This window comes from Micropterus salmoides, unplaced genomic scaffold, assembly GCF_014851395.1.
Source record: "Micropterus salmoides isolate LMB-PRFRI ecotype aquatic unplaced genomic scaffold, ASM1485139v1 Ms_hic_scaffold_2, whole genome shotgun sequence".
Lineage (NCBI taxonomy): Eukaryota > Metazoa > Chordata > Actinopteri > Centrarchiformes > Centrarchidae > Micropterus > Micropterus salmoides.
In genome coordinates this window covers 6221428-6234667 of record NW_024041150.1, presented here as the reverse complement: position 1 = coordinate 6234667, position 13240 = coordinate 6221428, and the positions used below count along the sequence as shown (strand labels likewise).

At 39.5% G+C, this 13240-nt stretch overlaps 1 protein-coding gene across 1 annotated transcript; it reads left to right on the top strand.

Moving 5' to 3' along the window:
• The first annotated feature begins 789 nt into the window (after nt 1–789).
• LOC119913470 (G-protein coupled receptor 4-like) lies at nt 790–10461 on the top strand. The gene is made up of 4 exons (XM_038732897.1): nt 790–966; nt 7701–7888; nt 7998–8482; nt 10202–10461. The coding sequence occupies exons 1-4, from the start codon at nt 790–792 to the stop codon at nt 10459–10461; spliced, it is 1110 nt and encodes a 369-aa protein (XP_038588825.1).
• The last annotated feature ends 2779 nt before the right edge of the window (nt 10462–13240 follow it).

The following is a 13240-nucleotide window of genomic DNA, read 5'->3' as shown; positions in this document are numbered from 1 at the left end:
TTATTTAAATGTGTTCACATGTTGTTTGTTTTTTGAAGCCTACAGTTTAATGATTCCTTTAAAAATGTAGGTTTGACTTTTTCAATCTGTGATGAAATAAAGCAAGTGTAAAATCCATAAACCCCATGAATGGCATATTCAATAGTTACTTTGTCAATTTTATTTTATTTTGATAAAGAGACAGGTTTTATATGTAACAAATGTTTATTCCAAATGTCAGAATAAAAACCAACAAGGAAGATAAAATCTGCAGATGGTTCATCAAGTGGAGTAATCAGTCATGTAAACCTCCTCATCTAACCACAGAGGACAGAGGGGCGTTCAACAAGTTGTGGGGCATCGAGTACAGGAGGCAACTATGCGATTGCTACTCTGGTGAAGGCGTGATGTCTCCTACCCGGCCTCTGACTAGCTAAGCCAGACAATAGTGTTTCTCACATAGCCATCGAAGTCTGGCTGCTCCAAATTGTTAAGCTGTAACAATTTCTTCTAAATGCAGTCCATTTGTTTGCATTGTAGTAACCTAGCTGTGGAGAGTGAGAAGAAACATCAACAAGTAAAAATATTTTTTAAGTGGAACAATAAATGCAACAAATGTTGAGGAATGATGATAGAAAGTGAAAGACAGCAGTTTGTGATTTGATATGATTGTGGGTAAACTATAGGTTCACTGTGTTTGTGTGAACTTCACCTCACAGCTTTAGTGATGTCACTGAACAATGTTAGGTAGATATTAAAAACCTGCTCCCTTTAATAACCTGATCTCTCAAACAGGTTTCACTCTGAAGAATGGAAGGTCTCTACTTTAACAGCAGCTCACAGAACCAAAGCTACGATTATAGCAGCACCACCTCCAACCAGCAGGATTACAGGAACTGGTCATTCATCCTGTATGTGGTGACATACACAATCAGTGCTATCGGCCTCCCGTTGACCCTCGTGGCCATCTATGCTCTTTATTCTATGGTATGTACATTCTGACCAGAGCTGGAAAGAGTCAAAATATTCTACTTAAACAAAACAACAATTACTTTGATGAGCATTTACTTAAGGACAAGTAAGGTTACTGATATAAAAATCTACTCAAGTAAAAGTAAAAAGTAGCCATGCTGCTCAGCTTAGATGCACAAAAAGCATTTGACAGAGTAAAGTGGAGCTTCCTTTACCAAACATTAGCAAATTTCGGGTTTCACACAACCTTGATAGACTGGGTGAAAATGATATACAAAAACCCCAAATCACGGATTAGAGTCAATGGGTGTTTCGACTTTTTCCTACTCAAAAGAGGAGTCAGACAGGGAGACTGTCTGAGCCCTTTACTGTTTGCTGCAAGTATAGAACCACTGGCTGAGTCAATAAGACAGAATAAAGATAAAAAATGGAATAAGGGATGAGGGGGGGGGACAGAACACAAAATATCACTATTCGCAGACGATATATTAACATATATAAATGCACCTTCCACCTCATTAATAGCCCTGGTGAATAACCTGAACGAGTATGGGGAGATCTCAGGATATCTGAGGCTAAATCAGTAGCTATGATGCTCTCAGGTCAATGTCCAGCTGATTTAAAGGGGAAATTCAAGTTCAAATGGACTAATATAGGGTTCAGATATCTGGGTATTATTATTACCTCTGCTACGTCACAGCTATTTGAAGCGAACAATGGGAAATTGATAACTGAAATTAAAAAAGAGGTGGAAGATTTTGCCTTTGACTCTGATGGGGAGGATAGAAACTGTGAGAATGAATGTACTACCAAGACTGTTGTTTTTGTTCCAGTCATTGCCTATTATGGTCTCTAACTCTACCTTTAAGATGTTAGACAAGATTATATCCCAAATTATTTGGAAAAAGAATTAAATATAAGACACTTCTTTGTCCAAAAGAGAAGGGAGGGTTAAATTTACCCAATTTAAACAATTACTATTGGGCTGCTCAACTCAGGGCTTTTATTATGTGGATTACTAATGATGCAGATACATTGTGGGTGGGAACGGAACAAAACTCTATAAATGTACCTATAGAGTCGCTTCCATTTTTGAGTGAGGTAACACTAAAGAGGCTGAAGGTGGGCAAAGTCTGGATCAGGGGGACAATGAGAATATGCTCAATGGTACGTAAGAAATTGAAACTGTTAAACACCATTTGTAGAGCCGCTCGAATCTCGACAAACCCAGATTTTTTGCCATCTATGATGGATGCAGGATATAATAGATGGACACAACAGGGGTTAAAATATATTGCACAAATGTTTAGGGGACAAACCCTGAAGTCATTTCAACAGTTAACACAAGAATTTAATTTACCAGCCCATGATTTTTTCTACAACTAAGACATTACCTTAAGACACATAAGGAGTGGGAGAAGATCTCTAACACCCCGTCGAAACTAGAAGAATTGTTAATGGCGTATACAGAGGGAGAAACAAAGAAAGGGATTATATCAAAACTGTATAAGGTACAATTGGAATCTTACAATAACAATTTGGATGTCAAGGAAAAATGGGAATTGGAAGCAAATATTATAATAACAGATGAACAATGGGAAGAAACATTCAAAGCAGAACATAAGGTAACTAGCAGCCCGATGTGGAGGGAGTTTGATTGGAAGATCAAAATGAGGTATTTTCACACTCCATCTATTACATCAAAGTATAGTAATACTTTGGAGAGATGTTGGAGGGGTTGTGGATTGGTAGGGGACTTTACACATATATTTTGGGATTGCCCTAAGATTTTAGACTATTGGAAGAATATTCAAAAGGAAATAGAACATGTTTTGGGTATTGACTTTAATTTAGATCCAGCATTGTACATATTGGGTATAGTCCCAGATAATGCTATAGATAGGAACTTGACTTCCTTACTGAGAATTCTGCTTTTAATAGCAAAGAAAAAAATCACAGCCTCTTGGTTGAAGCCACAGCCTCCCAGTATAACTGAATGGAGAGAAAGAGTAAAAAGTGTGTTCATCATGGAGAAAATCACAGCGAGGTTGCAGCTCAAGTCAGACAGGTTTGATCAAAGATGGTTACCAGTAATAGAGACAATGTCAGAACTCTAGTTACCTCTTTTATTGGTTATTTATTTATTTATTTTCCCCTCAACTTAATTGTAATTTCTACTTACTGCAGTACACTTGACAGTGAAGGTATTTACTTATTGCTACAGGTTACTCAGGTTCTCTCCTTTTAAGACGGAGGAAGGAATGTTTGGGGATAGAAGGCGAGGGCATGATCATAGGTTAGAAGTGAAACTGTCAGCGCATCTCCTAATGTATATGTTGTATATACGCTGTAAAAACTGTTACTTAGATCTAACTTAAAAAGGCAACATTTTCCAACCACTTTTTGTAAGTTTAGCGAACTTCTTGATTTTTTAAGTTGGGAAAACTCAGTAATAAACATTTTAGTGTATGCTAAAATATTAAGAAGAGTCTACAACAAACTGGCAAAAAATTAAGTTCAGCCATTGTCAAAATGGACAGCATTTTAACCACATCAAAATTAATTAAAATAAGTTACATTCAAAAGAAATTTTGAATCAGTTCATGTACTTATTTTCTTTAAATGTAGACCAATTATTTTTTTCTGTTGTAAAAGTGCAATTTACTTAAAATACTTAGTTAGCATTGTCATAAATTTAACAAAGAAAGGACGTATTGGTTTCCAACATTTATTAAAAGCCATTAAATGCAGTTATGCAAAATTAGACCCAATCTTCTGACCACAGCCTATGTGTAGCACCTCTTCTGTGTGTAAACAGTCATCTTGAAGGGACAAATTTTACTATTTCAAAAATTACAGCTAACAGTCTGCCTCAGGCATCATTTGACATCACTGGTAACAGAACAAAAACTCTGCTAGAAGGCAGAAGCTGCAACTGTAGATGTTTTTATACATAGTGAGTTACGGTTTAATATTGTCAGATTTTCCTTTTAAATCTTAATAAAACATTTTACATACTACAACTTGTGACCTCAGCTTACAAACTGCAGCTTGACACAATATTGTGACAGTGTATTTCAGTGACTATTAAAACACTTGATCATAACAGAAAACATATCTGTTTGTGACAGCCAGGGTGACTGTCATGTTTCACTGTCCACGCTTGAAACTTGTTAGTGAAACTAATGACCATGGAGGTTAGTTGAGGACCCAGTGCGGAGTCCCACAAACAATCCTTGAAAGGCCTTCAGGTACAACAGTCTGAAGAATCACACATCAGGCCAAGAAAATGTATAAATTTCCTCAACAGAAACAACAAAACTTCCGTCTGTTTTCAGTGCAAGGCCAACAATCTTTGCGAGAAGCTTGTTGTTGAGGCTTATTAACTTGGCAGTTGGTTTTGGGCGCAGTGCATTGAGTCCCACAGAAAGTCTTCATCAAAAGATTGGATGGATACTGGAGATTCTGGCCAGATTGTCAAGATCTGTAAGCACTGGATTCCCTCGATGATGATGCCCACCGCATCTGGTTAATGGCGAGCATAGGCTAGATCCTCAAACCGCATTTTCAGGTCCTCATGCACGCTGCACTCTGCAGATCCCTGTATGACAAACAAACAAAATTAGGAAACTGTCGCACTTACTAAGGAAAAATAAAAACAGAATGTACAGTATATTCAGATTAAGATAATAATTCAACATCACATCTTCTTTGGAGACCCAAAAAACGCAAATGTGTGCTCAAATCCACACAACACTAAGCAACTTCAATAAATTTAATACAAATAAACTATCACAACCTAAATAATGTTAATATTTTATGTACAGATCTTTAACATAAAAAATCCAATAATTTTTGCTTTGTATGATGTAACAGTGTGTGGCTTTTTCAGACACTTCATACTCTTTCGTCTTTCCCATTTATTTCAAAGTAGGAAAGACCAGTAAAGAACATATTTACTAGTTAGCAACAGCTTATATAAAACACTTTATAGCCTACTGAATGAAAAGCCCAGATGTCCCCCCTTTTCCACCAGCAGTTAAATGCAGCATGTATTCATTGATCTGTGTGGAGCTGGAGACCTGTGTCCCAGTGTCTCATAATTCCTTTCACAAATGTAAGATTATGCATATCTGTCAGGCATACAGATTAAACAATCTGTAAATAAATACACAATAATGTTAAATATTTCCTATATTTGTTCAATTTAAAAATCTGTACATAAAATAAAAATGGGAGAATACACAAAAGTCATTGAGCAGGCAGTATTTTTCAGAAATTTTCCCGGGAAAGGAATTTAAAATAAGTTCTGCATAGGGCTCTACTTCATAATACTTAAAAATGCTGCTAACAATCTCCATGCTGCTGGTTCTCTCAGCCTACACATGACGAATGCTGGTTCAGTCAGCCCACATAAAATCATACTGGTTTAACTTGACCAGTAAAACCAGAAACAGACCCAACCATACTTTTTAACTATACTTACATAGTACTCAGAGATAAGGTCCTGTCCACTCTTTCACATACTCAGTGAGGCATCTTAGAGTCACATCTCTCTTCTTCATTAGAGAGGATCTTGGGTCCTAGAGTTGATGATTGAATAATGAAACATTTAGCAATATCACTCCAAACCTACAACATATTCACTGCTGGTCTGAATTATCTTTTCAATACAATAAAGTTTTAGGACATTTTGTGAAAATTTAAGTACTTTCAGTTAAGTTAATCAAAACCAAAAAAGTGGTAAACTTGAAAGATTAGTCTCATTATTCTTCAGATGATTACCTATGTGTTAGAAAAATATCTTTGACATAATAGGCAGGTGAACGAACGTTACTTGTGATGAGTTATGTCAGTTTACTTCTGGATGCCGTCTTGACAAATGACTGCGGAGGGCCTGAGCATGGGCCGTCTACATGTATACATGACAAGACATGGCTGTGTCTGAAGGTGGGGGAAGGGGATTACTGTAGTAATCTTTACTCATTACCACTGACGGCAACGTCGCCCAGCACGATTGCTCTAAAAGTTGCTCCGTGTATCATCAGCTTAACAGTAACAGCAGCTTCAGCAATTACCTGAAATCATGATTGATTGTTTAGTTGAAGGCAAAGTAAGCTGCAGTCCTCAGCTGAAAATGCACCCACGTGAGTTTGTTGTTCTCCTTTTTGGGCCGAGTTGCAACCTCACAGTCAGGAGTTAACTGGCTGTCGGGAGCTGCACCTTTTAACTCACCTCCAGCTCTCTCTGTAGCTCAGACAATCCCTGCTACCTGCGTGTGCTAATCCATCCTTTCACGCCGCCGCCGCCAAGCAAAAGTACTTCTTATACGACGATACCATTGATGAATCGTTGAAATAATCTAGCAAAGCTTTGAATACTAAAATCATCGTTAGCTGCAGCCCTAGGTATTATTATATCTAGCCTTTTGGAAACAAGCTTAATAAAACTGCTTAAGATTTTTCCTCCAATAAAATGGTTTTGGAATAGTCATTTCTCATAATGATAGTTTGACACAAAAACATGTTTCCCGCCTGAAAACACATCTTTTTAAACTGGCATATAAATGATCATGATCACTGTTCATCAGTGGCCTGTACTACCAAGCAGGGTAACTGGCTTATCCGTAACTTCAGGAGTAACTTCATGATGTCGGGTGTAACCTCCTGGTTTACCCGTACCACAAAAGGTGGATAGGTCTTACCAGAGGTCTGTTGCCATGGCAATTTACGCTGGATCTCTAAACTGCTCCGAGCAGGTTTTGTTCGTGGTTAAATCGAGGTTACCCTGCACGTGGACTAAACACCACATCTGTACTCAGTGTTAATGATGAGAAGTAGGATATTAATACACACCACTTAAATATGTTTAGATTTCAGCCTGATTTGTTCCACTGCGGCTGCGGTGAAGTTCTGAACACAACAACATTACATTCAGACAGCGAGCCCTGCAGCCGAGCTGGGATTTTAGAGAGGAAATCAGACAGGAAACAGAAAACAAATCCAAGATCAAAGTGTGAAATTTACAAGAAGAAAAATCGGAAATTCCCCTGAAATTAATGTCACAAAAAAATCGAAATCTGGTGTTTTCTTCTGAATACGCCCGATCCAAGGCAAAGTCTCTGAGGTGCATGATAGTGATTGTGGGCTAAACTCAGGAGTTTTTCCTCTCTGCTAAATCTGATTGCAAAGTTTAATATAACTTTCCAATGCATGTATAATACACTGCAGACATGTGTGTGTGTGATGTTGCAGCCTTGCAAAGGCTTTTTTGCGAAAAAACTGCCTGCACGGCCAAACACGCCCCTTTTATGCGAACATGCACCAACTCCAATTAAGTTAACACGGGGTTAACACCAACGCAACTAACCATCCTAACATCTTATCCACCTTCGTAGTACCGTTTAACTCCAGTGTAGGTGATCAGAGTTTGTCAACCCTGAGTTTGCCCGATAACCCCGAGTTAACTCTGAGTAGGTTGAACTCCCTTCGCAGTGCAGGTCACAACAAACTTTTGTGTCCAGTTGTTTATCAACCCTGATTGTAAGCACTGCAATTAAAATTGCTGTTAGTTTTATAAATTTATTTCTAGACTGTTTGAAGATGTTTTGTGAGGTGACCTTGAGGTGCCTGTAAATAAAATGTATTATTATTATTATTTGGGCAGAGCAAGATGACAGATTTGGGAGGAGGTGGACTTCACAACATGTTTCCAACTGATTGTTGACTTTTACCAATGTTTTCCTGCAGGTGAGAAGAGATCATGTTGCTCCCATCTACGTCATCAACCTTCTCATTACCGACCTGATTCAGCTCTGCTTCATGATCGTTCAGGTGGTACCAAATGTGGATTGGACGATATATCTCATCTTCGTATATATTTACTTCTCTGCTCTGATTGCCAGTGTTGGCTTCATGGTCTGCATCGCCCTGGAAAGGTATCTATCTGTCTATCCAGTATGTGTGGAGCTCCTTCTGTGTCTGAACATTATATTAGTTTATAACTCTGAAGCTCCTCAAAGACTTTGTGTCCATCTTGTATTACAGGTATTTGGTCATCGCCCACCCACTGTGGTACCGCTTCAGACGAACCATCAAGACCTCTGTGGTGGTCTGTGTCCTGGTCTGGGTCCTTTCTCCTGTCTGTGTTGTCCTTTTCTTTAATCTGGTCCAAGCAATAATCTACTTTGTCCTCCTCCTTCCCTTCCCACTGTTAATCTTCTTCCTGGTTGGGACCATCAAAGCCCTGTCTGCTTCCATCTCGGTCCACTCTGATGAAAAACGACGAATTGTGGGAGTTTTGGTTCTGGTGCTGCTTATTTACACCGTGCTGTTCCTGCCCTTCATGATTTGGTTCTTGAAAGTATACACTGACATTAACCAATTGGTAGAATTTAGACTCAACCTTCTGTCCCACATGTTTCTTAGGTTCAGTCCTCTTGCAGACTTGTTCCTGTATGTCTTCATGAGGAAAGGGTTCATAGACAAGCTTTTGGCCTCTGTGTGTTGCTGCAGAATGGACAGCAATGATATCAGCAGGTCATCAGTATGAATGATGACAACATTTCCACAGTCAGCTTCATGTAGGCAGAGAAAGAGGGAGAGAGAGAAAGGGGAGGAAACAGGAGGAGAAATGGAGGCCAATAGAAAGGATAGAGACGAGACAGATCCTGTCATCTACTGAGACCATTTCCAATAAGACACCTAACTGTAGAGAACAGGAAGCACTGTTTGGACTCTGCTGTGGGAGAAGTGGCTGCTGGGAAATGTTTTGGTCAACTTGCTCTGGTTCACTGTGATGGCTTCAACACATGGAAATAAAATGTGTTTTATTAGTTTGGAGCTGGAAGTTGATGTCTGTCATTATTCTCCTTTAATCCCAGAAGCAAAGCAGATATTATTTTAGATGAACTGAGCTCATTCTAACCACCTCGCTGTCTTCTTCCTAAATCTTTATTTGGACTGTTGTTTGGATGTTTAATACAGGGAGAGCATCTCAACGCGTCTTTAGCACTTTTTATATTTTAGTTTCTCATACATGTTTTAATGTAGTTGTTTTTTAATGTATGCTTTCCCAAAACTGTGTTCGCAAAGCATTTTATTTTTTGGACAAATAAGGAAAAAAATCCATTCCATTGTTTGTTTCATTTTATTCGATCTAATCATGCTGCTGTTTAGGATGGGATTCAGAGCAGCTGTTTTGCAGCAACTGTTGTGTTTTTGGCAATCTGGATAAAATCTTAAACCACAGTTTATGTCAGTTTCTATGAAATTGTACATTTTCTGGAAATCCAATAAAAACTTCTAAGTTTTGCTCTTGAGTCTGATCAATTTTCGGTTTGACGTTCTCTTAACTCAACCAAAGTTGAAAACCAAACCAAAGTTACGACCCCCTGTTGGTCTAGGGGAGTGGGGGCCATAAACATATAGGCACAACTGGTACAGATCTTAACAAGGTAACTTTTATTGGTAACAGAGATGTAGACAGGTAACAAAAAAACAAAAGGAGGGTGGACGCGGGTGCTGCAAAAATAACAAACCAAGTTAAAATAAAAAGGTCCTCAAAAGGAGGCCTGTACCTATCTATCGATTTAAGCAGAGTTGTTTCTTGCTACAAAAGAACACAAAGAGCACAACACCCACTCCACCTGGTGAAAACACAATAGTAAACAAAACACTAAGTGAATTTCTCCACTGCACCCAATGTGGAGCTAACAAACAAAGGTATGCAAATGTTTCCCTAAACACAATGTACAGCTAATAAGCAAGGAAGGTGGATAGTTCCACTAAACACAGAGTACAACTAACAGACAGGCTATGCAGTCAATACCAGCAGCACACAAGTCAACAGGCGGTGACAAGCTGCCTGGACCAACAGGTGGACTCTCCTTATGAGCCGGAGGTAATTAACGTGGTGATGAGCCATTGGTTGAGTGGAAACAGAGGGAACCAATGGGCGAGACAGATGTCAGCAACCCAGAAACCAGGAAGTAGGCGGGTCTTCATTCCCCAGGGACACAGCCTACTTGGTAGAGGTGAGACATGAAAAAGGGGAAACACAAAGGTGACAGTGACAGCCGTGACACTTCTGTTTAAGTTGTAATAAATTATAATTTCACACTGTAACTTATGGTTCTTCATATTGATCAATTAGTATCAATAACTCCACATCTAAATTGTAAATAATTACAGATGCAATGTCTACATTAAAATTTTGATAAATTTTTCTCAAAACATGTAAAAAAAAACAGACAATTTACAGGAAATTATAGTTTCTGGTACTATGTCGAAGTCCTCAGCAGCGTGGAACGGGCTCGATGCCACAGACGGATATGAGCCTGGACTGAGGGGACTGCAATGTCCTTCTCCTGGGAATGAAACAGAGGAGGCTGATATCCGTAAATACACTGGAAGGGCTCTACAGCGCTCTCCACCTGACGGGAAACAGACACGGGTGTGGCAGAAACAAACAGCTAGCATGACAGGTAGCGCTTCAGCTAATGATCCTTGAGGTGGCCCAGTCCATATTGGGGTAATGGCCAGAACTAGTGGCACAAAGGGGAAACTAATCAGCTCAGCTAAATGTAGTAATAACAAAAGAATCTGTTGGATGTGGTTACCAGATAACTGTAGCTCGACTGGGCAGGTGCGAGCAACAACCAGGGCCAATAATTTACCATCTAGAGCATTAGTTTAGTGGCGTATCTAGCAGTTCAGTGGGGATTCTCAGCTGCTCTGCCAACACTTCATCTAAGAAACTCTCTTCTGCTCCAGAGTCAATAAGAGCTAAAAGTCTGCTGGACTGATCGTGGTAAGTGAGTGTAGCGTGAGACTCGTGACGGTGATCAGTGCTGGTGGCTCCGGAAGGACTGACGGTCTGCCGGTGGGCAGGCAAGCAGCGTGAGACGACGAGGGTGTGATCCCCAAAGAAACAGGCAGGGTAACCTCTCGGGTTGGCGTCTTTCCAGGCTAGGAAAAACCAGAGAACAGAGAAGGTTAACCAGCGGCTAACAGGAAACACGAGATGAACGGTCAGAAAATACAAAGTTACCACGAGGCTGGATGCTGGCTCGAGACGCACTGAACTCAACATAACAATCCGGCAAAGACCGAGGAGAACTGCTGGGCTTATCAAGCAGCACATATAGGCATGATGAGAATCCGGTGTGCCAGACAGGCGTGTGAACCAGCCCCATGCGTCACCACATGTCACGCCTCCTGCCAAGGTAGAAAAGGTAGAGCAGCAAGGAAGAGAGAGAGAGAAAAAAACTAAAACACACCAGCCAGGATCACACACTCAGAAAGAGAAAGTAACAGAACACACACACAGCCTAGTCAAAGCTGGATGTTGTGACAACAGCAACGATAATACAGAACAATATTAGTAAAACGAGGCATATAATAAACTGCAATCCTCTCACACCTTTTTATCTTGAATTTAAAGATACAGTAAAACTCAGATGCAGAGTTAGGACATACAACAGCTTTGGTTCTATCTTATAACAATTCACTCTTAGCACAACTAGCACTGTGGTTATTTAAAACTATAGGGAACAGTTGAAAACACAGTTACACTTGTTGAACTGGATGATATCCGTTAAGTAAAACATTATATCATGATAATTCCAACCTGTTTGATTTTGAGTTTGTGTTATTTTTTTGTTCTTTTTTGTCTAAACTGAGAACAAGTTGCGACTACAAAAATTTCTGTAAAACTTAAAATACTTTTTTATGACAAAATAATATAAGTTGGCGTTATTAGAGTGTGCTGTGTGTTTCCCCTTTATGAAGTGTAGCTCATTATTAGCTGAGATCCAACAATAACAAGCAGATTTCTTTAAATACCTCGGCTTTCACACTGGAAACTGCATAAAAGATAAGATAAACTGATAAAAGTCAGTGCTGTTCTAACTTTGTTTTTTTTTTAAGCAAAAAAACAAAGCACTGTGTAGTTTAGCAGCAAGATGGACATAATGGCTGCAGACAGGCTTTGTGCTCACATCCCACCCCACACTTTTAAAATAGCTGCTCCAAATAGCTGCTTTGTGTGACCGCTTATCCTGATCCTGATTGTTAGAGTTAGTGAAGCCAGATACCGAAAAGATATCCTGGTTATGTTAAACATGCTTCATGGTACAGGCCCCAGGAAAGCCTCAAACTGAGCTAAAGTCAGCTGAAACATTTAGTCTAATAAATCAAAGGACACCGTTATCATATTCTGAGTTATTAAATAATGAATACTTAATCAGAATATCAGTAAATACAGATGCAGCTATTGAATAAATAATAAAAACTCATTCTGCCAATCTGAGCAGGCCTACCTACGCTTTGAGAAAGCCTGGCAAAGCATCAGCAGCCTGTTTGACGCCCTGAGATGAGAACCAGCTCAGTATAAATACAGAATGCAGGTTGGTCTTCATGTGCAGGTGTTTGTTAAACAGCTACAGAGAGAAAACTTGCAGCTCTGCAGGGAGAACTGAGTCTTAGTATCAGCACAGATCACATGTGTGCAGATACAAACTCCATCAAGAGTCTCTCCAGCTGTTAGAGCTGAGATCAGCTGATCCAGCTTCTTCTTCTGATTTAATTGGCAACCAGGTGCATTACCTCCACCGATCAGATGATTGGCAGACTAAATATGTTCATTTCTTCAGATATTTAATGCTGATATTCCCCATGTCTTATTTCCAAGGAGGTTCTCTGCAGTGAACCTAAGGCCCGGGCTTTCTGCTGCAGCATTCCCCTCCCATCCAAACCTCAATGACACTGTCATTGTGCAGCTCTCTTCTAAGATGGCTTGAGGGGGGTGAGAGCTACAGCACCCCTGAACATTAACCCAGTATGTTAACATTATTTTTGATCTTTTTCTCCTTAGTGCCTCCGTGGCAGCCACTGGAGAGCTCTTCAATCCTCCACTGTACGTCCTTACCCCGTCCAGACCTGTGGCGCCTCTACAAAAGCTTTCTGAAACCTGAGGGGTTTCTGGAAACCTTCCACCTTTATTTCTCAGCCTCCGTAGAAGATGAAACATGAAATAAAAACCATTGAAGAGCTTATACCTTTGGCTTTGAACAGTTTGCATTTGCCCCCTGTATTCAGTTACTTTTTAAAAAAGAAAGTTGAAATAAATGAATACATTTGTACAAATTTTAGTTATTTCTTTACAAATGGCAACATATTCAGAATCAGAAACACAATGAGGTTTTATTGCCAGGTACATTTTCACAAATGAGGAATTCGCCTTGGTACGATTGTTGCTTACATTGTTACACATGAACATAAATATAGAA

What these genes read in the sequence shown, in the direction of transcription:
- LOC119913470 (XM_038732897.1), top strand. Translation starts at nt 790, where the DNA reads ATGGAAGGTCTCTACTTTAACAGCAGCTCACAGAACCAAAGCTACGAT. An exon ending in TCTATGCTCTTTATTCTATG is followed by an intron (nt 967 to 7,700) that starts GTATGTACATTC and finishes GTTTTCCTGCAG; the next exon opens with GTGAGAAGAGATCATGTTGC. An exon ending in CAGAATGGACAGCAATGATA is followed by an intron (nt 8,483 to 10,201) that starts TCAGCAGGTCAT and finishes AAAAAAAAACAG; the next exon opens with ACAATTTACAGGAAATTATA.